The sequence below is a fragment of the Geotrypetes seraphini genome, chromosome 3, assembly GCF_902459505.1.
Source record: "Geotrypetes seraphini chromosome 3, aGeoSer1.1, whole genome shotgun sequence".
In the NCBI taxonomy this organism is placed as follows: Eukaryota; Metazoa; Chordata; class Amphibia; order Gymnophiona; family Dermophiidae; genus Geotrypetes; species Geotrypetes seraphini.
The window spans coordinates 173,283,577-173,308,747 of record NC_047086.1 but is presented as its reverse complement, the minus strand read 5'-3'; the positions used below and the strand labels follow the sequence as shown (position 1 = coordinate 173,308,747).

The 25,171-nt window shown below is 47.8% G+C and overlaps 1 protein-coding gene across 3 annotated transcripts in view; it reads left to right on the top strand.

Annotated features, from left to right (window-relative positions):
- The window catches only part of AHI1 (Abelson helper integration site 1), a 468,789-nt gene that overhangs the window by 108,893 nt on the left and 334,725 nt on the right, over nucleotides 1-25,171 (top strand). For all 3 annotated transcript variants that reach the window (XM_033938898.1, XM_033938899.1, XM_033938901.1), the window contains exons 11-12: nucleotides 559-691; nucleotides 22,726-22,849. In XM_033938898.1, the coding sequence (XP_033794789.1) occupies nucleotides 559-691; nucleotides 22,726-22,849 (257 nt within the window). The remainder of the gene's footprint in view (nucleotides 1-558; nucleotides 692-22,725; nucleotides 22,850-25,171) is intronic.

The window sequence follows — 25,171 nt, the reverse complement described above, 5'->3', positions numbered from 1 at the left end:
AAGAACATTCACAGTAGTAATTTGAAACAGTGGACAGACAATCTGTGATGTTTACAGTAATAAATTTGATTAAGCTGGTAGCATATAGGGAGACACCATAGGTTTGTAAAATAAAATGATTTTGACTTTTCTGGAATAGTTATTGGGTTTTACTTTTTTTTTTTTTTAATATTGAAAGGCTTTAATTTAATTTAATACAAACTTTTATAGGCCTCCAGCTTTTGACCTAATGATCAAACAGAGCAGGTTACAATATATGGATATTCAAAACAATTTATGCAGTTAACTGTGTAAATCATTTATGCTGAAAATTGAGGCTGTCTGGCACATAACATTTGGCTGAATGTTGGTATCCAGCCAAAAGTTGTCTATTTAAAAAGGGCTTCTGGAAGTGGGGCTTCATGGTGATATTTTTATCTGTTTTAAAAAGGACTGCATATTGTATTGATTTAGAACTACATATTAATTGTTTGAAAATTGGACATAAAGATAAACAAATTGCTCATCTACTCCTATATACTGTGGCCACCCTGCTGAATATTGACATCTGTTTTATAGGTGTGCCGAATCCCAAATAAGCATCTTCTGTCTTTGAGAACAGGATACTCGGGCTGTTTCTGTGTTGATTTCTCACATGATGGTAGAACCTTGGCAGCAGCATGTGCAGACAGAGATGGCTATCCTATAATTTGTAAGTCAGTCTTTTATTTCTGTTGGAGCTTTTGTATATGTGTTCTGCATGTGGCATCAGGGCAGGATTAATTCTTTGAGGGCCCCTAGGCACACAAGTACACTGGGTCCCCTGGCCCAATCCCCCCCTCTCTCTCCTTCCCTCCCTCTTCCCAAGGTCTAACATCTCTCTCCTTCTCTTCTTCCTGCAGTCTGGCATCTCTCTCTCCCCTCCTTCCCTTCCATTCCGTGGTCTGGCATCTCTCTCTTCTTCCCATTCCAATAATCTGAAATCTCTCTCTTCCCTCCTTCCATCACCCTTCTCCTGAATCTGACATCTCTCCCTTCTTTGAGTAATCTCTCTCCCTCCCAGTGCAACATTACTCCCTCCTCTCCACCACTATCATGTCCAACAATTCTCCCTCTTTCTTTCTTTCTTTCTTTCTTTCCATATGTACATCATCTCTTTCCTTCTCACTCTCATCTCTCTTTCCCTCTCGCTCCACACACCTATGTCCATCAATTCTTCATTCTTTTTCCCTCCCCCACCAGCAGGCATCATTTCTTTCTCTCCCTTCCCACTCACCCACCTGTGCAGCATCTCTCTTTTCCTCCTTTCCAAACTCCTCTCAGCCCGTGTAACATCTGTCCTTCCCTGCCTTCCTACTCCAACCCTCTCCCAGTATGCTTAGTATCTGTTTTTATCCCAGGACAAGCAGGCAGGTATTCTCACTAGTGGGTGATGTCATCCGACAGAGCCCCGATACGGACATCTTGCAAGCATGTCTTGCTTGAAGAAACTCAGAAGTTTCGAGATGCCCGCACCGCGCATGCGCCAGTGCCTTCCCGCCCGATGTACCAGGCGTGTCTCCTCAGTTCTTTTCTTTCCGTGGAGCTGAGAAGTATTCTCTTCATTCTGCGCTGACTGAATTTCAGTATTTTTGCCTTCTTTACCCGCGTTTTTTGTTTCTTTGAATTTATTTCAATTTTAATTTATATTTTCTAAAAAAAAAAAAAAAAAAAGTTAAAATTATTTCTTCCGGCGGTTCGGCCGGGCCGGCCTCGTGGCTACGGCCTAGCGCCTTCGACCTTGCAGCGTTGATTTTCCGGCCTATGTCCCGGCCAATCACCGGTTTTAAAAAATGCAGCAAGTGCCAGCGTGCGATTTCGTTGACGGACCCGCATCGACGCTGTCTTCAGTGTCTTGGTCCAGAACACGTTCCGAAATCGTGCCGGCCTTGTTCCACACTCACTGCGCGCTCGTTTAAACGGCGCTGTTTGCTCTGGGAGTCGATGTTCAAGATGGAGACTGCCAAGGACCTGTCTGCTTCAACTTCTGCTGAGGTTTCGCCGGTCCGTTCGAAACCTGCATCGACGACTCCTGCATCGGGCATTGTGAAGCCGGCATCGTTCACACCGACTTCAGCATCGAGTTCGGCATCGGTGCCTGTCTCCGTCTCCTCGGTTCAGGTACCGCCTTCCACTGTCCCTCCGGTGGTCATCAAAGTGCCTAAAGCTAGCAAGCAGAAGCACTTGACCACGAAGGAGCGCGAAGACCATGCAGGAGGACCCCCTTTCGGTGCGGATCCCTCCATGTCGGCTTCGCTGCGATCCCTGCTGGAAGCTCAGTTTGTCGAGCTTATGCAGACTATGGGACCCCGGCTTATCGCCTCTATTCAGGGTGACGTCCCGGTCCCGGGGGGCGGACCGCCCCCTCCCCCTCGTCGTTCGATCTCCCTGCTCGACGAGGGGGATCGGCGGAGGGCGGCGGAATCCTCCAGGCGGGCTTCCCTTCCTGATATGCCGCCTTTGGAGCCCATCACGCCTCCACGACAACAGGGTACTAGGTCGGCCCCTGATAATCGGAGTCCTGGGCATACTGCATCGCAGGAGGAGTTCTTCCGCACTCCATACCAGACCTAGGTGGCGCTGCGTGAGTCCGCATCTTTGCCACCTCTGCGATCCACTGCATCTAGTCCTATCCATTCCTTAGAGGCTTTGGGGGATCGAGCGATGCATAGAAGATCTCGTTCCCCATCCCGTCATCGGGAGGGGCATCGATCTCGACACTCTTCTCGACACTCCTCACGTCATTCGGAGGTGTCTCCGCAAAAGAAGATGCAGCGTCTGGGATACTCCTCGTCGGATTTATCCCCGCCTGAGGGACCGGAGTAGGAGGAACCATCTACCTCCTATTCTCCGTGCCGCTCCCAGCTCTCCCTGGACCCGGAGGCTTCCACTTCTTCTAGTCCGTCTCGCCGGCCGGCGTTAGCGGACCAACTGTCCTTTTCCTCCTTCCTCCGACAAATGGCGGATGACTTGGATGTAACTTTGGACACTGGTTCTCGATATTCTAAAGAGTATCTGGACACCATGCATTTACCTCACCCTCCGGCGGAGACGCTCCGGCTTCCTCTACATAAACTGCTGGACCAGACTTTCATGCGTTGTTTTGAGACACCGTATTCCATCCCTGCAGTTCCCAGTAAGTTGGATGCTCGATACCGCATTGTTCACCACAAGGGGTTCGAGGGAGCACAACTTTCTCATCAGTCCCTTCTGGTCGAGTCCTCCCTCAAGCGATCTCATCCCTCCCAAGTCTACGCCTCCGTACCACCGGGCCGAGAAGGGAGAACGATGGATAAGTTTGGTAGACGTATCTACCAGAACTCGATGATGGCGACTCGAGTGCTCAACTACAATTTCTTCTTCTCTTCATATTTGGATTTCTTCTTGCCGGTGCTCCGCAAGTTCATCCCTTTCATCGATGCTCAGGCTCGATTCGAGTTTGAAGAGGTGGTGGCGACCCTATCCCAGTTACGCCTGCAGCTGATGCAATCCTCCTACGATGCCTTCGAGCTCTCGGCACGCGCGGCGGCATGTTCGGTCGCCATGCGTCGCCTGGCATGGCTCCGTACAATTGATATGGATCCGAACCTCCAAGACAGACTTGCAAATGTGCCTTGTGCGGGGGCGGACCTGTTCGATGAGTCTATCGAGACTGTTACTAAGAAGTTTTCGGATCATGAGAAGTCCTTCCAGTCTATCCTGCGGCCTAAACCCAAGTCTCAACAGTCTCGCCCCTCTAGGCCGCCTTTGATATATCAGCGGCGGTATCAGCCGAGGCAGGCTCCTCCTGCGAGACAACCTGCGAAGAGACAGCCTCCACAGAAGCCTCAGCAGAAGCCTCAGAATCCGGCTGCACCCAAGGCTACTCAGCCTTTTTGACTCTATTCCAGGGAGCATAACCAACCTTGTTCTGTCTCCCCCCGAGTTTCCCATTGGGGGTCGTCTCCATCATTTTTGTCATCGATGGGAGACCATCACCACGGACCTTTGGGTCCTTACCATCGTAAGAGAGGGATACTCTCTTCATTTCCAACGGGTCCCTCCGGACCACCCGCCAAGAGAGTATCCTTCAAACTTGACGCAGACCGCTCTTCTCCTTCAAGAGGCTTAGGCTCTGCTTCGGCTTCGGGCCGTCGAGCCGGTTCCTTTCGATCAGCAAAACCGAGGGTTCTACTCACGGTACTTCCTTGTCCCGAAGAAGACGGGCGATCTGCGTCCCATTTTGGACCTTCGAGTCCTCAACAAATTTTTGGTCAAGGAGCGGTTCCGTATGCTGACCCTTGCTTCTCTATACCCCCTCCTCGAGCAGAACGATTGGTTATGCTCTCTGGATCTCAAGGAGGCCTACACTCACATCCCTATTCATCCGGCCTCCCGCCAGTTCCTCAGATTTCGGGTGGGACATCTGCATCTGCAGTATCGAGTGCTTCCATTCGGCCTTTCATCGTCTCCCAGAGTCTTCACGAAGTGTCTGGTGGTGGTGGCCGCGGCACTCCGGAACATGGGTCTTCAGGTGTTTCCATACCTCGAAGACTGGCTCATCAAGGCCCCGTCAGCTCCAGAGGTCATTTTGGCGACCTTGACTACCATTTGTTTCCTGCAAAGCTTGGGCTTCGAGATCAACTTTCCCAAGTCACATCTTCAGCCCTCCCAGTCTCTCCCCTTTATCGGGGCGGTCCTGGATACCATTCAGCTCCGAGCATTCCTTCCTTCTCAACGCATGGATGCTCTCCTTCTACTCTGCCAGTCGGTGTCTTCTCGCCAATCCATCTCGGCGAGACACATGATGGTCCTCTTGGGCCACATGGCATCTACAGTTCATGTGACGCCTTTTGCCAGACTACATCTCAGAATCCCTCAATGGACCCTGGCATCTCAGTGGACTCAGGTGTCCGACCCGTTATCTCGTCACATTGTAGTCACTCCTGCTCTATGGCAGTCTCTTCTCTGGTGGATGACCTCTTCGAATCTATCCAGAGGTTTGCTGTTTCACACTCCTCCCCACCAGAAAGTTCTCACGACCGATTCTTCGAACTATGCCTGGGGGGCTCATCTGGATGGTCTTCGCACTCAGGGGTTCTGGACCAGTGCGGAACGACTCCATCAAATCAATCTTCTGGAGCTCAGAGCCATCTTCAATGCTCTCCAAGCTTTTCAGCATCTGCTTCACGACATGGTGGTCCTTATTCGCACAGACAATCAGGTCGCCATGTATTATGTCAACAAACAAGGGGGCACGGGCTCGGCCCCTCTTTGCCAGGAAGCTCTTCGAGTCTGGGATTGGGCTGTTCGCCACAACACCTTCCTCAAGGCTATCTACATTCAGGGGAAGGACAACGTCTTGGCAGACAAATTGAGTCGTCTTCTCCAGCCTCACGAATGGACCCTCCATTCCGACCCCCTTCATCAGATCTTTGCACAGTGGGGGACGCCTCAGATAGACCTCTTTGCGGCCCCCCACAACTTCAAACTGCCTCAGTTTTGCTCCAGGATCTACACTCCTCATCGCCTCGAGGCAGATGCCTTTCTGCTGGATTGGGGGAATCGCTTCCTGTATGCGTTCCCTCCTTTTCCTCTCATCCAAAAGACTCTGGTCAAGTTGAGATCGGACCATGCCACCATGATTCTGATTGCTCCTCGGTGGCCCAGACAACCTTGGTACTCCCTTCTACTTCAACTCAGCAGCAGGGAGCCAGTACTTCTTCCAGTGTTTCCTTCACTACTTACTCAACATCAGGGTTCACTACTTCATCCCAACCTGCAGTCTCTCCACCTGACAGCTTGGTTCCTCTCAACGTAACTCCTCACCAGTTCTCCCAAGCAGTGAGGGAGGTTCTGGAGGCTTCCAGGAAGCCTGCTACCCGACAATGCTATTCCCAAAAATGGACTAGATTCTCTTCCTGGTGTATTTCCAATGCCACGGAGCCTCAGCAAGCTTCCCTATCATCTGTGTTGGACTATCTTCTACACCTGTCTCAGTCTGGTCTCAAGTCTACCTCTATACGAGTCCACCTGAGTGCTATTGCGGCTTTCCATCAGCCTCTACATGGGAAACCTTTGTCTGCTCATCCTGTGGTTTCCAGATTTATGAAAGGACTTTTTCATGTCAACCCTCCTATCAAACCTCCTCCTGTGGTTTGGGATCTCAATGTTGTCCTGTCTCATCTCATGAAGCCTCCGTTTGAACCTCTCAACAAGGCTCCACTTAAGTATCTCACCTGGAAGGTGGTTTTTCTGGTGGCCCTCACGTCTGCTCGCAGGGTCAGTGAGCTTCAGGCCTTGGTGGCGGATCCACCTTTCACAGTATTCCATCATGACAAGGTGGTCCTCCGCACTCACCCGAAATTCCTGCCTAAAGTGGTCTCTGAATTTCACCTCAACCAATCCATTGTGCTTCCAGTGTTCTTTCCAAAGCCTCATTCTCATCCTGGAGAGTCAGCTCTTCACACTCTGGACTGTAAACGTGCTTTGGCTTTCTACTTGGATCGCACCAAACCACACAGAACTGCTCCTCAACTTTTCGTCTCCTTTGATCCAAACAAGTTGGGACGACCTGTATCGAAGCGCACCATTTCCAACTGGATGGCGGCTTGTATCTCTTCCTGCTATGCCCAGGCTGGATTATCCCTTCCTTGTAAGGTCACAGCCCATAAGGTCAGAGCAATGGCAGCCTCTGTTGCCTTCCTCAGATCGACACCGATTGAGGAGATTTGTAAGGCTGCCACTTGGTCCTCGGTTCATACATTCACCTCTCATTATTGTCTGGATACTTTCTCCACACGGGATGGACAGTTTGGCCAAACAGTGTTACAAAATTTGTTCTCTTAAGTTGCCAACTCTCCCACCATCCCATTGGGGTTAGCTTGGAGGTCACCCACTAGTGAGAATACCTGCCTGCTTGTCCTGGGATAAAGCAATGTTACTTACCGTAACAGTTGTTATCCAGGGACAGCAGGCAGCTATTCTCACGTCCCACCCACCTCTCCTGGGTTGGCTTCTCAGGCTAGCTACCTGAACTGAGGAGACACGCCCGGTACATCGGGCGGGAAGGCACTGGCGCATGCGCGGTGCGGGCATCTCGAAACTTCTGAGTTTCTTCAAGCAAGACATGCTTGCAAGATGTCCGTATTGGGGCTCTGTCGGATGACATCACCCACTAGTGAGAATAGCTGCCTGCTGTCCCTGGATAACAACTGTTACTGTAAGTAACATTGCTTTCCCAACACAACCGCCCCAAGCCCCTGAGCATCTATCCTCCCTACCTTCCCAACTCCCGACCCCCAGCCTGTGGCGTATATCACATGTTCTTTCCTTCTTTCTCCCCTAGCGGGATTATACCCCATGGCCTCTCTCTTCGGCTCCAGACTCTCCCACACCTACCTTCTCCCTGGTGTTTGTTATTTTAAATCTTCGGGCAATGTCAATGAGATCAGTGTGCTGCTGTCGGTCTGCTTCGGAACCCTTCATTCAGCAGCAGCCCGCCTATGCGTAAACAGGAAATTGCTGCTGAATGAAGACTTCCGGGACAGGCCAATGGCAGCGCGCTGATCTCATTGAAGCTGCCCGAAGATTTAAAATAAACAGTGGGGAGAAGGTAGATATGGGGGAGTTGGGAGCTGAAGAAAGAGGTTGTGCGGCATTGTTCCGCTAGGGGAAAGGAAGGAAAGAACATGATATACACCGACGATGTAAAGTTACAGTGGCCAGTGGGGGAGCAGAACTACCGCCAATTTTTGGGGAGGCCCTGGCCCTAAAGCACCACACTGGCAGGCCCCTTTGTCATTTTCAGGCCTGAGGCATGTTCCTACTGGGCCTACCCTTTAATCCAGCCCTGTGTGGTGTATTTTAACTTTTACCAATTTAGTTAGAAGTACACTTCTCCCTCCCTATTTGCGGGGGTTAGGGGCAGAGCCGGCCTGTGAAAAGGGAAAATTTGCGAATAACTTTTGGGCCTGCTCTGACCCACCCCGGACCATACTTGGTACAGGATCTCCCTGTTGTAGTCTTGTGAGACCACAGGAACTCACAGCACAGCTCTGCATGGGGCGGGAGTGTAGGAAGATCGCTCCTGTCCCACATCACTGCTAGACCAACAGCTCGTCTCCTCCACCTCCGATCACCCTCCTCTGTCTCTGATCGCCTTCCTCCTCCTCCGATCACCTCCCTCTTCACCCCAATCTAAGTCCTGGGGGCCATTTTTTTTCGATGCGGGCTGCCAACGAGTGATTCTCAGGGGGGCCTAGAGAAAAAAAATTGCGAATAATCGAAACCGCGAACGTCAAAACCGTGAATAGGGAGGGGGAAGTGTATGGTTAAATGATTTTTATTAGAGCCAGCAATAAAACACAGATAACATTTCAGCCAGAGAAACAGGGCTACAGAACCAAGTTTGATAAAAAAAAAAATTCCCCCCAAGTCCGGAGTCCCCAAACACTCTCTCTAGAAAGATAAACATAGGATATGAGACATATAGTGAGACCTCAAGTAGTACAGTCAACAATTCAAAATATGACTTCTGGCCGCAGGAGTCATCGTGTTCCAGAAAGGCTCACAGACAGCTGTAAATCGCTCTCGCCTCAAAGTAGAAAGATCAGAATTGCCCCGACGTTCCCAAGACAACAAAAGAATCATCTGAGTCCACCACAACGAGATAGCTGGGGCCTCTGAATCCAGCCACTTTAGGAGGATGCACTTCAAGGCCGACAAAATGGACCAGCGAAGAAAGACACTCAAACCCGGCTGTCTGGGATGATGAGAGGGAAGAACTCCAAAAAGCAGCATGGGTGAAGATCTGATAATCACCCTTCATAGAGTCCCAATGTAGGTGAAGAGTCTAGTCCAAAAAGCCTGAATAGTTGGACAAGACCACAACATGTGGCCCAGAGTAGCAGTCCGATGTCCATATTTATCACAAATTGCTGTAGGTCTAAATTTTGCACAATAAGCCCTATGTGGCCACACATTTCCCAAAAGTACATATACTTCCTTAACAAAACCAATCTGGCTGCAGCCTTTTGTATAAGACCTCCGGTAACACCATTGCCAGATCTTGTGAAAGGGGGAAGTGTATATTGTTTTTCCATTCCAGTATCTAGACTCTCTGACTTAACATAAGAATTGCCATACTGGGACAGACTGACAGTCCATCAAGCCCAGTATCTTGTGGCCAACCCAAGTTCTAAGTACCTAGCAAGGTCCCAAGTACTAAACAGATTTTATGCCGCTTATCTTAATAATAAGCAGTGGATTTCCCCAAACCATCTGATTTCTAAATAGAATTAAAGAAAAAAGTTCTCAAACAAAATATTACCCACAATAGCTTAACAGACAAGAAAAAAGAGGGTAATAAGCAACCAAATAACATCAAATATCAAATTAAATATAACTGCAAAAAATTGCCCACTTAGGTATACTAATAATGATAAAGGAGGAAAAGGACAAAGTAGTGACAAAAGGATCAGATAATAGAATCTGTGATGACTCAAGCCATTCCAGATCCATATCCTGAGAAACAGATTCTAATCATCTGTCCAAATCCTCCAGCCACCTACAAGGGTCTCCATGTGTGAATGGATGTCCAAGTTGGGATGTTAACATTTCCAAAGTATTTTACCAAATGCAGACCCTTTTCTTAAATATGTATAGGGATGCTAACAGGCTCAGCAGGAGCAGCAGTCTAAAAAAACTGCATATAAAAAATGAGTGGGAAAGGAAGTGATGTCACTGTCACAGATGGCAGCATATCCAAGTAGCTCCCTGACCCCTTGGTTCAAAAGTTATCTTCTTTAGCGCTCCCTGCTCAGTATTTCCAGGTGGTAAGATTCCTGAGACTCAAATGGCAGGTAAAAAGTATACAGTGAATCTTAAAGCATTTTCAGCAGCAGTGAACCATGGACGCTGCACGAGGCAGCAAGGCAGTTGGCGGCAGTGATTGTGAACCACTTGGGATGACAATACGGCTGCCAGACACACTCAACCCAGAGGAGGAGCACAGCTGAAGTTGTGGCTAGAGGAGCTCAAGTCCACAATCATTGGTAATAAGTCAGACATTCACGCAGGATGAGTGCTCTTTATAAAAACAGCATTTGGCATGAGGACTTACACCAACCGAAACCAGCTATAAATCCTGATGCACAAGTTGGGCATACATCTGTGGTATTCTATAATACTGCGCAGTGTTTTTTAGAGTGCCCCTGACCCGTACATGCCACTCCCATGTGAATGCCCCCATTGAAGTTGTACACGAATACACTTAAGCACTGTCCTGTAACTGGATGCATGGGACCGGACAATCTACACCCCAGGGTGCTTCGTTAGTTATGTGATGTCCTGGCGGAACCGTTATCCGTGCTCTTCAATCTTTTCCTGAGTACAGGAAGAGTCCCGCTGGATTGGAAGACAGCTAACGTCATTCCACTCCACAAAAAGGGTTGCAGGACGGAGGCTGCAAATTACAGACCGGTGAGTCTCACATCAATAGTGAGTAAACTCATGGAAACACTAATTAAGCAGAAATTGGATACGATCCTGAATGAGGAGAATTTACGGGATCCCCATCAACATGGATTCACAAAGGAAAGGTCCTGCTAATCCAATCTAATCAGCTTCTTTGACTGGGTAACAAGAAAGCTGGATATGGGGGAGTCCATGGACGTCGTGTACTTGGACTTCAGTAAAGCTTTTGATAGCGTCCCACACCGCAGGTTGTTGAGCAAGATGAATTCGATGGGATTAGGAGAAACATTAACTGCATGGGTCAATGACTGGCTAAGCGGTAGACTTCAGAGGGTGGTGGTTAATGGTACCCTCTCCGAAACGTCGAGGGTGACCAGTGGAGTGCTGCAGGGCTCGGTCTTGGGCCCAATCCTCTTTAACATATTCATAGGCGACCTGACTCAGGGGCTTCAAGGTAAAATAACATTATTTGCCGATGACGCCAAACTATGCAACATAGTAGGTTTTTGCTCGCGTGCAGATTTTGAATTTTTCTGCAGGTTCTAGTATTTTTCTAGGGCCGGGGAGAATTAAGAACAGCGGCTATGGCTCAGCTGGCTTAGCTGGTGAACTGTGGAGATGTTTTCTCTACCAGGTTTCTGTTTTACACATGTTCCAACAGTGGTTTATAAGTATTTGTTGTTTTTTCTCCACTCCTGTTTGGAGTGTGTTATACTGTTTTCGGTTAAGAATTTTCCTAGGTTCTGCTTGGCTATTCGGCAGACTGGATTAGTAGATGCTGATATACAAATTTGATCTCAGTCTCCACTTGCTGGTAGCAGTGAGGTATAATACCCATCCGTAAGGAACTATACGGTCTATAAGCTAACAGAAAGAAAATTAGTAGGTAAGAACCTAATTTCTCCTTTGTGTAGGTGTTCCACAATTTTATTTATTATAATTGTTTCCACCATTTTGCCCGGCACTGAAGTGAGGCTTACTGGTCTGTAATTTTCCATAGCCCTTTTTAAAAATCGGTGAAACATTGGCCACCTTCCAATCTTCAGGTACTATAGATAATTTTAGCGACATATATCTATATATATACTCAAGGAGTAGGTTACAGCGCATGACACAGAGTTACATGACCTGCAGCAGCGATATGCTGACTTGGAAAATAAGATGAACTAAAGACATTGAAAACTGGCCAATAAGTTTAAGTTTTAGGTACATATTGTACCAGAAGTGGCTTTGGAACAAAACACAGTATGCTCCTGCAAAAGATTTATCACCAATTCATGTTAGGTTTCAAAGAGAAGCTACTTCAAATTGAATTTGACAGAGCGCACCACTCTAAACTACAGAATAAGCCCAGAGATATTGTGGCATCCTTTTTGCACTTCCCAATCAAGGAGCAAGTATTGCAAGTGGCCAGAAGGGTAGGCCATAATGAATGAGAGGGATGGTGCATCAAAGTCAACTATGATGCTGCGTAAATAGAGGGAATTCCAGGATATCACTCATTCTCTTATTGCACATTTTATTAGAAACTCATGGCTCTTTCCATTAGTGCTGCCCGATTCACAATTCAAATCGATTCACCGATTCACTTCGGGTGAATCGATTCGAATCGATTCATATTTTTTAAAAATCGGCCTCACCAATTCAGGGCACAACCCTCCTCCCCGTCAGTCAGGAAGTGCTGCAGTATCCTCCGGCTTCCACTCAAGCCACCCAGTTTAATCAAAGCCTGCAGCTTTTGGAAGGGAAGAACATTGGCATTTCCGGATGCACTTCTGAACGGGCTCAGATTGGCTAGTTTCAAGGGGTCTCGTCATTTTCGGCTCATGTCCCACCCAACAGGTGTCAGATTGGCAAGTTTGAAGGAGGCTGTGACCATTCTGGAAGGGGGCCCCACCCCACTAAGATCGGATTGATCGGTTTGGGCCGGCATGTTTTGGGTGCATGGATTCTAACGGCACTACAAGTGCTTGAGAGGAAAATGGTCGGAGGAGAGGCAGCTGCACAGTTGCTTGAGAATCTACAGCTATGGGCATTGCAGGAATATCTGAGCAATGGTATGTGTGTTTCCACTGTTTTTAGAAAAATCTTCCCATTTGATTGGGATTTTGGATCCTGCTAACAAGGACAAAATGAAAGGAGCTGCAGCAGTCGATTAGATCTCAAGGCCCCTTTTTATTAAACTGCAATAGTGTTTTTAGTGCTGGAAGCCTCGCTGAATGCCTTGTGCTGCTCCCGACGCTCATAGGAACTCTATAAGCATCGGGAGCAGCAGCTTCCAGTACTAAAAAACGCTATCAGGGTTTAATAAAAGGGGGCCTGTATAGTAATCAGTTTTTACTTAATCCCACTTTTTCTACTTCTTTAAAATGGTGAAAAAAGTTGAAATATTTCTCCTGTGTTCTTAATCTCACTTGAAATATGTCTCAATGGTATTTGAATTAAATATTTAGAAGGTATGTACTGTATATTCCAATCTTTTCATTAAAACCCCCAAATAACACCTCTCTAAAAATATGTACTCTTTGAGAAGAAAAAGCACACGGGCAAAATGAAAAATTCACATAGAACAACCATATCACAATCTTTGAATATTGTCCTTAGTGTCTGCTCAAGCTAACTCTAGGGTTTGGTCCCTCCTCACAGAGCAGCATCAACTTCCAAGGATATTTGCTAGGACATAATTTCTTCCTCCCTGAGCACTGACAGCTCACATAACCAAACTAGGATAAAGTGTCCCTTCTTTCCTTTGTTGTTTCTGCAGGGCCTTTTTAATTCTTTCCAAAGCACATACAGGGAATGCTGATCATCACTTTATCACACTTGATCATCACTGTATCACACTCACAAGTTAAGAGCAGAGACTTTTAAATTTTGGGTACAAAAAGCAGAATGAAGGATAGAAATTTTTTTTTTTTTTTTTGTAACTCTTTATTTAACCACTGCGTTACAAGCACAACAGGTACACCTGTACAGCAAAACCATACATTCTGGAATACAGTGTATACATTAGATTCCCCATGTCCCATTCCCAACCCACCCCTCCCCTTCCCCCCCCCCAACCCCCCCTGTCCCTCTAAATTACCCATCTCCCGATAACATCTAGTTCCCCCCCCCCACATGAAACATCCAAAAGGAAGAAGTAACATAACATAATCCTAATATGCAAAAGAGGCAATGGAGGTCCCCCTTCAGGGATGCACCATTTAAGCATGTAATACAAATTACTCAGAGTTTCCCTCCATCTCTAGGAACCTTCCCCATAGGTCCTCAAACTGTCGCCTTTGGCGGGTAAGTAGAGCCGACAGCCTAAATTTCTCACATACCCATCCTAATTTCACTCGCATCATCGCTACCGTAGGTATCGTGGGGCTCTTCCATAGTGATGCCAGCACCAGTCTAGCAGCTGTAAAAGCCAGTCTAACTAACTTGTCCTGCGTAGCCTCCACTGTCCCTGGGAGTACCCCCAGCAAAGCCGTCTCCGCTCCAAATGGCAATCGACATTGCAAGAGGCACCCCACATAGCGGAACACCTGAGTCCAATAATCCACAAGACGAGGACACTCCCACCACATATGAATGAATGTACCCCTCAGGCCACACCCTCTCCAGCACTCCCCTGCACATGAGGTACCCATCTTTGCAAGCACCACAGGAGTAACATACCATCTCACAAGGAGTTTAAGAGCGTTTTCTACCAATTGGGGAGCCACCGCCACATGATGTATTCTTAATGCTATTTGTTCCCATTCCTCAATCGTATAGGTGTGCCCTAAGTCTACCTCCCACGCCCTCATATATGTGGTCTTCCGATCAGGGTCGGCAAGCAGTAAGCGATATAATTGTGAGATGCAGCCCCGACGCACTGGGTCCCCCAACATTAACTCAAACTTCGAGCACTTATATGCTGTAGGGTCCCCCGCTTTAATGCGCATAATATAATCCTTCACCTGTAGATAGGGGAATATATCACGCTGCTCCAAATGGAAAGAGGCTTGGACCTCAGGAAACCCACGAATACGCTCCCCCTCCAACAGTTGGCCAAACCATCTCAGCCCACCTCGCTCCCATCTACAAAAGACTCCACCCTCCCTACCCGGAACAAAATCCTCTGCATACCTAATAGGCAAAAAATGTAGGCCCTGCATCCTACCCACCAGTTTTCTACCCGCCCCCTTCCAGACCCGTAGCGTCCATCTTATAAAAGGATTAGCAATAGAAGCAATATCCGTCTCCCTCAAGCCCACCCACGGTAGATAAGACAGAGCCGGTATGCCCCTAGGATCTCCCAAGAGACCCTGTTCCACCCGAACCCACAATTTAGCTGGATCCGCATGCCAATCCACAACCGCCCTAAGCTGCGCCGCCCTGTAGTATAGTTCCAGATTGGGTAACCCCAGTCCTCCCTCCTCCTTAAATTTGAACATGGCATATCTCGCCACCCGAGGACGCCTACCCTTCCATATAAATTGCAAAAGGGACCTATGCCAGCGCGTAAAGCAAGCTTTAGGGACCTCAACCGGAAGCACTTGAAAGAGATAAAGAAATCTGGGCAGGACCATCATACGTACCACCTCCATTCTGCCCATCCAGGAAAGGTACAGAGGGTCCCATCTATCAAGATCCCTACGCATTGTCTCTCCCAAAGGGAGATAATTAAGGCGGAACAGGGTATCCCACTCCACCCCAAGCCATATCCCCAGGTATTTAATAGGGCCCGTCACCCAACGGAAGGGTACCCCCTTTTGCAGTTCCAGGGCCTCCGCCGCTGGTACCGAAATATTCAAGATCTCCGTCTTAGACAAATTAGCTTTAAAGCCCGAAATCCGCCCATAATCCCGCATCAAATCCCGCAAAGCCAACAGCGACCTCTCCGACCCCTCCACTATGGCCAAGATATCATCCGCAAAAAGGGACAGTTTATGTTCACCCCCCTGCACCTGCACCCCCTTCACAAGCCGAGACAGACGGATGCTTTGAGCCAAAGGCTCAATCACCAAAGCAAACAGCAGAGGAGAGAGCGGACACCCCTGTCTCGTCTCTCGATGTAGTTCAAAGGGCTTGGAATAGACCCCATTAACTTTGACACAAGCCATCGGGTTATGGTATAGCGTAAGAATCCAAGAAATGAAACGCGACCCAAATCCCATCTGGTGTAGCATCGCCTCCATAAACGTCCAATCCACCCGGTCGAACGCCTTTTCGGCATCCACCGCAACCGCCACCCAAGGGGACCCTGATCTACGGGCCTCCCACACCAAGTTCAACACCCGCCTAATACCATCCGCCGCCTGCCGCCCCCCAATGAACCCCACCTGATCCGGGTGGATCAGGTCCGGCATATGGGTCGCCACCTATCGGCCAGAATACGGGCCAGGATTTTGGTATCAATTCCTAAGAGAGAGATAGGTCGATAGCTACCACACACAGACAGATCTTTCCCTGGCTTAGGGAGTATCGTAATCCCTGCCAAGCGCATATAGAATGGCAAGCGCTCTCCCTCTTTCAGGGAATTAAATAGTCTAGTCCAGGGGTGCCCACACTTTTTGGGCTTGCGAGCTACTTTTTAAATTACCAAGTCACAATGATCTACCAACAATAAAATTTTAAAAAAACACAACGCACACTGTACGCATAGAAAATGTTAATCATCATTCCTATTCCAGGGTTTTCAAAGAGGTCAAAGCAGATGACTCTATGCACTGTCACCTCAGTAACAACCATACAAAAGTAGACAAATACCCACCCCCTCCCTTTTTACTAAACCACGTTAGCAGTTTTTAGTGCAGGGAGCTGCGCTGAATGCCCAGCGCTGCTCTCGACACTCCTAGGCTCCCTGCGCTAAAAACCTCTATTGTGGTTTAGTAAAAGGGGACCATAGTGTAAAATATAGACAGCAGATATAAATTCAGACACATTTTGATCACAAAATTTAAAATAAAATCATTTTCCCTACCTTGTCTGGTGATTTCATGAGTCTCTGGTTGCACTTTCTTCTTCTGACTGTGCATACAATCTTTCTTCCCTTCTTTTAGCCTGTATGCTTCTTCTCCTCCAGACCTCATTTCTTCCCCCCAACTTTTCCTTCCTCTTCCCTGCCCTTTCTTTCTCTCTGCCTCCCTTTCTTTTTTTTCTGTTTCTCTTCTTTCCTTCTGTCTCCCTGCCTGCCCTTTTTCTTTCTTTCTCCCTGCCCTCCCCCAAGCCACTGCCACTGCCATTGCCATCGGGGACCAGGACCCAAACGCCACCAATAACAGGCCCCAAGCTCTCCCTGCTTTGGCCAACCAGCATTCCTCTCCCTGACGTCAATTCTGCCATCGGGAAGAGGAAGGCTGATCAGCCCAAGATCGCGATCGACTTATTAGGGGAAATGCTGCCGGGTCCTGCCTTCGCGGAAACAGAAAGTAGGCAGGACCCGGCAGGAAGAAGAACAAATGCTTGTCTCCCGCATTAGCCCGTAGCGAACGCTTGCTTCAGGGCTCTCAACATGTGCGCGCCGGCTTCCCTTCTCCCCTCCCCCCCCCGGACATAACTTCCGGTTTCGGAGGGAAGAGAAGAGAAGCCGGCACGCACATGTTGAGAGCCCTGAAGCAAGCGTTCGCTACGGGCTAATGCGGGAGACAAGCATTTGTTCTTCTTCCTGCTTGGTCCTGCCTACTTTCTGTTTCCGCGAAGGCAGGACCCGGTTTTTTGTTCAGCAGCGGCAGATGACAGCTGGGCGGATCGCCCAGCTAAAAGGCCCTAGGGAGAAAGAAAACTGGAGAGGAAGGCTGATCGGCCCGTAGATCAGGACGGCAACACGAGTCTATTACAGAGCCCGGGATAGGCTCCGCGATCGACTCGCGTTGCCTTCCTGAGCTACTGGTCGATCGCGATCGACGCGTTGGGCACCCCTGGTCTAGTCAATAAAGGTGCAACCAAGGGAGAAAGTTTCTTATAGAACAGCCCAGTAAACCCGTCCAGTCCGGGTGACTTACCCGGCTTCAAATGTCTAATAACGTGCAACACCTCCTCCACCGTGATATCCCCCTCCAGCCCCAGTGCATCCGAGCTAGATAGGGAAGGCAACCCTAAATCCCTCAAATAGGCTTGGCTCTCCACCTCCGAGCCCTTAAGCTCTGGTGTATAAAGCTCCTGGTAAAATTCCCGAAACCGCCTTTGTATACCTACCTCGTCAGTAAGTACCGTGCCATCTCGCTCCTTAATAGCCAAAATATTACTCCTAGACTGCTGCAATTTGACCCTATGAGCCAAAAGCTTACTAGCCCGATTTCCCGATTCAAAATATTTAAGCTTCAACTTCTCAAGATTAAACTTAATCACCTCATCTTCCAACTTCCCAAGGGCCATTCGGGTTTCCTGAAGCCGAAGCCTCACCTGCGGGCCCCCCTGTCCCCTCTTATGTTGATCCACCAGAGTGCGGAGCGTCTCCCGGAGCTGCAGTTCCTCCTGCTGCCGGGACTTTTTCTTATAGGCTGCTATAGAGATCAATTCCCCCCTTAACACCCCTTTTAAACTTTCCCAGATCGTCATGGGGGAGAACTGATCCACCTTATTAAACTCTAGGAAATCATAAATCCCCGTTTCCAGCTTTTGTACTATTTTCGGATCTCCCAGCAGGGTATCGTTCAATCTCCAATACGTATCTCCCCCCCTAGGTCCTCCCCATTTCAGATCCACCCAGAGCGGGGCATGGTCTGACCATCCAATGGTATCAATCTTGGTATCTATCACTTTACCCCCCCACCCTTTATCCACACATACCATATCAATGCGAGTGTATACCTCATGTACAGGGGAATAGAAAGTGTAGTCCCGACCCATCCAATGTTGAACCCGCCACCCATCCTCCACATTAAGGACTTCCAGAAATCTCTCCAGACATTTTCTATCCTTCTTAAGTCTATCACCCCCCTTGCCCGTGAAATCCCATTCTGGATTAAGAACCAAATTAAAATCCCCCACCACCACCACCGGCCCCACCTTAACCGACAAGATCTTAGACAGGAGGAGGTCAAAAAAGGGACCCTGTTGAGAGTTAGGTGCATACAAATTAACCAACGTTACCCGAGTCCCATCAACAGTACCAGTCCAGATAAGCCACCTCCCTCCTTCATCCCTCCATTCCCTATCTGGGACCACCCGCAACTTGTGGGAGAACAAAATCCCCACCCCCGCCTTTTTCCGCTCCACCCTATTAGAAGCCCAAACCCTCACGGGATACTCCCGAAACTGTACAAGCTTTTCCCCAGCTTTTACAAAATGAGTTTCTTGAACAAAACAGATATCAAAACGTAGGCGCTTAACTTCTTTCAACAACAGTTGCCGCTTACGTGGCATGTTAAGCCCCTTAACATTCAAACTGCCCAATCTGAGTACATTATCCCCCCCCATCCCCGGCTAAAGACATCACTCCCATCACCTCTGCACCTCCCCCCACCTTCTCCCTTCGTAACCTAGTCCCCCCCCTCCCCGTCCCTCCCTCCCTCCCTCCTCCCCTCTCCTCCCCATCTCTCCCCACCCCCCTCCCCACCTAACCCACACTCCCATTCTCCCCACTCCCTCCAAGACTTCAAGTGACTTCACCACCCCCCCATGTCTCCTTTGTGATACCTCCCGTCCCCACATCCACACCTCATATGCACCATGACCCCCCACCAATCATTCCCCAGACCCTCACCCATACATGCCCAGTCACACTCCCAAAGTCAACACTAGATCAGCATCAAGGTCCAGGACCCAGCAGCGGTTAGTCTCGACCGCCCGCAGCCAGCCACTCAAGTGTCCGGGACCGCAGCTGCACTCAGCTCGGCTGCCTCTCCGTCCTGTCGAGCGCTCTGCCGTCCTCTCCGTCTCTGGGGCACCGCTTTCCACTGATACCGCTCCAACTTCTGCGCCGTCACTTTGCTCAGAACAGAATCTCCCATTTTCACCAGACCCTCCTTCAGAAGTACCGCCTGCAGCTCCGCCACGGTCGTCACCCGCTTATGCACTCCATTAAAAGTAACCAGTAGACCAAACGGGAACAGCCAGCGATATCTCAAGTTGTTCTGCTTCAACACCTCCAGCAATGGGCGAAACTCCCTCCTCTTCTGCAAAGTGATGCTCGAGAGATCCTGAAATATCTCCACTTTCAAATTCTTCCAATTGATAACGCCCAAGTCTCTAGCCTTCTTCACCAGACGATCCTTATCAGGGAAATGGTGAATGCAAGCAATAATATCTCTCGGGTAATCCCCATTCTTCGGACCCAGGGTTCGGTGCGCCCTGTCCACTCTCAGGCCCCCAGAAGTGTTATCAGGGGCTCCACCATCAGCCAGCAGGAACCGGCTGAGCTCCTGCACCACTGCCACAGCGTCCCCATACTCAGCTGTTTCCGGAACTCCCCGGATCCGAACATTGTTCCGTCGGGACCTATTTTCCAGGTCCTCCACCTGGGCACAGCAGTCCAGAAGATCTTTCTGGACTGCCTTCACCTGAGTTGTGAGTCCCTGAACCGACTCTTCTTGCTCTCCCAAGCGCTTTTCAGTGTCCTCCACTCTGCCCAGCAAGTCTGCAAAGTCCTGCCTTATCTCTTTTACGGCCTCTTTTATTTTGCCTTTCACAGCCGCCACCTCCTCTTTAATTTCCGTAGCCCACAGTTTCAGGTCGGCTTTCGTAACTGCCGCCGCCGACCCTGCTCGCCGTAGCCTCGGGGAAGCACCGCGCTCCGATTCATCTTCTGACGCGCTGTCTCCCGACTCGCGCACGGACAAGCCCGAGGTCCCGCGCACGTGGCGGAGGCCTCCCTGCTCACCTCCACGCTCCGACGATCTGCCGGGCTCCACTCGTTTTTTCGATGGCATCCCGCAAGCGCCCCGAGCTTCCCCCACACTCTTCCGACCTCGGGCACTCTGAATTCGGCGTCCCGCAACGGGAAAGTAATGCGCTCTGGAGGGGAGAGTCAGAGCAAAGTCTCTAACCCTCCATCTTGGATCGTGACGTCACCGGAACTCAGGATAGAAATTTTAAGAAATTAAACTGACGTCCTACAGGTATCCTAAATCAGGAACTGCATTTCCTGGTATCTTATGGAAAATGTTTGGATGTACATAAATACAGTAGTTAAGCAGCTTATTGTATTTTATCGCCTTCATGAAGAGATTTACCAAAGTCAGTGTAAAACAGATATAGCTTGACATAAGCAGCTTACATTGTGTTAACAGTGGAACAATTCTAAAATGACCAAAAGTAAGTATAAAATACATGAATATTCTTTGTATTCCATTGATCTGTTTCTGTTTTATGCATGTTCTACTTTGCTGAATATTTCTGATACTGCATCACATTGGCACTACTGGGATTTAATTTTTTTATAGGTTTACTCAGAATAGTTAAGCTCTAGAATGCATTGCTAGAGGTTGTGGTAAAAGTGGATAGTGTAGCTGGTTTTAAGAAAGGTTTGAACTAATTCCTGGAGGACACCACAGCACCAGTGTGGGTAGGAGAGGGCAAAGGGGGTGAAGAGGCTATAAAATAAACCCACCAGGATGTTTGAAAAAAACACCCACTTGGGCAGGAAAATCGAATCGAAAAATCAATTCAGTAGGCTGAATCGAATTGAAATTTTTTTTTCCTGAATCAGGCAGCACTACTTTCCATTCAGCCTCTCCTTTGTAATGGGTAATACTATGCATAAAGTCACTATGGTTCAAGAAGCCCAGAGGATATTAGAGGATGCTAACGTCCTACAAGTTTAAGGAAATAGGGACTTAAAGGCTGTGGCCTTGACTCGTACACCAGCCTCGCACAGTAATGGTATCAACAAAAGAGAAAAAAAGTGTGACTATTACTGTGCCAGCGAGGTAAATGCTCTGACGCTCATAACAATTCTATGAGCGTCAGAGCATTTACCTCACTGGCCTGTGGTGGAAACCTTTATCATATCTTTGTAAAAGCCAGTGTTCTGTCTGTCTAGGGACAGAAAAATACCTCATGTACCTTAATACCTTAACCTCCGATACTCGTATCCTAAGGGGGCACATGGGCTGGCCGCCTCTGGGGATTTCTCTCTGCCTCTCCCATCCACTGAAACCGCAGTCGCGTCCGATTTCTCCTTGCCGCCCTGTCCCACTACTGAAACTGATCCTGCCACCTGACGCTATCCCCCCGACACCGACCCTGCCACCGACGCAAACACAGTAACAGGGACGGGCCAGAGCAAGCAGCGAGGGTCGACCCACGAGCTTCCCCCCGACGTATATTCTGACATCGGAGAGGAAGTTCTGGGCCAGCCAATCGCTGCATGGTTGGCCCAGAACTTCCTCTCCGACATCAGAATTGACGTCGGGGAGGGGGGAGGAAGACTTGTGGGCTGGCCACTTGTGCAGTCACTGCACTGGCCTGGCCCATCCCTGTTGCTGCGTCGGCATCGGTAGGGGGGTAATGGAGTGTGTCAGGTGGGGCGGGGGTGGGGTGGGGAAGCAGGGAGAAATCGGCGGTGGCGGCTTTGGGGAGGGGCCAGGCAGGGAGAGAGGAAGAAAAGTTGGGGGAGGGCATGGAGTGAGGAAGAAAAAGTTTGGGGAGGGAATGGAGTATGTTGCGTGGCAGGGGATAGGCAGGGAAGAGAGGAAGAAAAAGTTGGACTCATGGAGGGACAGAGAGATGTTGTTTGGGGAATGAAATGAGGTCTGGAGGAGAGGAAGCATGCAGAAGGAAGAAAAATTGAATGCACAGTCAGAAGGAAGTGCAACCAAAGACTCATGAAATAAACCAGACAGCAAAGGTAGGAAAAATTATTTTATTTTCATTTTAGTGATCAAAATGTGTCAATTTTGAGAATTTATATCTGCTGTCTTATGTTTTACACTATATTTGTTTGTTACTGAGGTGACATTGCATATTTTAAAGTCATCTGTCTTGACATCTTTGAAAACCCCCTGAATATAAATGATAACATTTTGTGTGTACAGTGTGCTTTGTGTTTTCTTAATTTTGTGATTACAATTATGTATTAATAAGATTATATTGTGTGTATATGAAAAATGGATGGAAGAAATTGCATTACAATTAGTACTATTATTATGGGGATGGAGCGGTTCTTGGGTGGGGGTACTTTTGGTATTTGTGAGGCTTAAGGGGTACTTGGCTTGAAAAGGTTGAGAAACATTGCCTTAATGTATGCCGCTTTGATAATTTTTATGCTTGTAGGCAGTATATTAAAAAAAAAATAAGACTTTTAAAAATTATATTTTCTTTTTTTCTTTGTATTAGTGTATGACATTCCTTCTGGACATTATATAAGAGAATTTCATGGCCATCTCAATATTGTATATGATCTTTGCTGGTCAAGAGATGATCGGCAGATGCTTACTTCCTCCTCTGATGGTACTGTCAGGTCAGTAAAAGACAGCAAGAAGAATTATCTTAAGTGACCATAGTTTGCCCTGATTATTTTCACTGGAATTGTATCATCACTGCAAGTCATAGTAAATGTTGTCAAATAGGGAATATTGGCTCCCCCAGTCTGATCAGCTGTACCTTGTTACATTGTTTTAGCTAAGAATCTCTCTGAGCTGTCAATTGTGCATGTGCAAGTCTAACAACCTTACTCCTAGTGGAATTCTGCACAAAAAAAAAAAAAAAATCAAAATTCTGTGCACAAAATTTGTAAATTCTGCAAGTTTATTTGACAACATTTAAACAATATTGTTGCTAATTATTATCCAGAATTTCAGTCAATATTTTCATTAACTCCCCCTTTTACAAAACTGCGACAGCAGTTTTTAATGCAGGTCGGCATGCTGAATGCTCTGTGCTGCTCCCACTTTGCCTTTATGTTGTTGAAAAACATTTCTGAAAGCTGACATATTTCAATATAAATTCAGAATAAGAACTTTTTTCTATCTTTTATTGTCTGAGCAGTTTATTTTTCCATTCACTTAGGCCCCAGAGTCCCTTTTCTGCATTTCTTTGTTTTTTGTAACTGTCTTTCCAGGATCGCCTGTCCATTTGGATGGGGGAAGGTACGTTCACAGAGAAGGATCATGGACAGGACATAGGCAGGGCTCTCACTTAATTGTGTAACTTCTATCCATCCTTGCCACATTTTGGTGCTTGCATGTATATGAGCTCTATGTCTGGCTAAGTGGAAGCTCCTAAATGTTGGATGTCTATATTTTGTTGCCCTAGTATTCTATAATGGCACTTAGGTCCCTTTATAGAAAAGGCTCCTACCATATGCTACTAGGGCAGCACTCTGTTACAGAATTGTCTCCTTTAGCTATGCAGCTTTTTATAGAACTAACTTCTTAGAGCAGTGTCTCTCAAACTTTTTTACTTCTGGCACACTAAATTGAGCAAATGTTTTTTGTGGCATACTAAACAGAGCAACGGAGCCAATGGCATAGCGAGGGTGAGCAATGCCCCTTCTCTGTACCTTTTTAACTTTGGCTTGAGCAGCCATCAACTTACTGCCCGCGTTGGCTTCGGATCTCTCTCTGACATCACTTCCTAGGCACAGATCCCAGAAGTGATGTCAGAGAGAGTGCTGAAGCCGATGTGGACATCAAGTTGGTGGTTGCTTGCGCTAAAGTTAAAAGCGTATGGGGGAAAAGAAGGGGTGCACGCAGGGTAAGGGAGGAGTGGGAAGGGGCGGAAAGGAGGAGGGGTGCTGGCACCCCAAGCAAGATGGGGCCTCCACCTCTTACTACGCCACTGAATGAAGCAAATGTTTTTTGCGGCACATTATAATTGAAATTATAAAATTGCAAAACCAACAAAAAAAAAATTACCGCATTTTTCGGACCATAAGACGCACTTTTTCCACCCACCAAAAAGGGGGTGGAAAAGGGGGGTGTCTTATGTACCAAATACACTGCGCCCCCCCCACCACGAATACACTGCACCCCCCCACCACGAATACACTGCGCCCCCCCACCACGAATACACTTCACCCCCCCCCACCCCGTACCTTTTTTAGTGTTGGTCCAGCGCGGTCTTCGGGCCGTCTGTCTGTGTCTTTAGAAGAGCGATGCAGGAGCACGACCTGTGCACTTTCTGCCTGGTCCCGTGCCGCTCTGTGATTGGGTGCAGTCTAAAAGCAGAATGGTCAAATTATGAACATATGGAGCGTAACTTCCAGAGAGTATAGAAGCACTTCCGGACTAACTGATTGGTGTGTTCTTTCATGGATAAATTTGAATCTAGTGTGATTTCTAGAATCTTAATGGTCGAGCTTAACATATAGGAAACTCCGTTTATTAATACATTCGGAACATTGGTTTTATTACAAGGAATTGCATAGAAAAGTTTTATCCTTGTTTAATTTAGTTTAAATTCCAGCATTCAATGTTCAATAGCCAGCAAAACAGCAGATATCAGCCTTGCAACCTCTAAACAGGATTTCATTAATGGAGCAATTCTGGACATTGTAAGCCAAAACTTTTCTGCCCAACTGTGATGCTTTGTTGCCAAGAAATACTCTATTGAATTTTCTCAATACAGAAGAACAGTACAACAAATGGTAGTAGAGACTAAACAAATTATAAACTACCAAAAAGGAAAAAAAAAAAGCTTCTCAACTGTGCAATATTGTTACTAAATCAAGAAGATGGAGCACCAGATATAATTATGTGTACCAATCAGAAGAGACTGAAGCAGAAGAAAATTATAATTGTTGTACAATAGTCTACAATTGACTGCCACAATTTTGTAAATG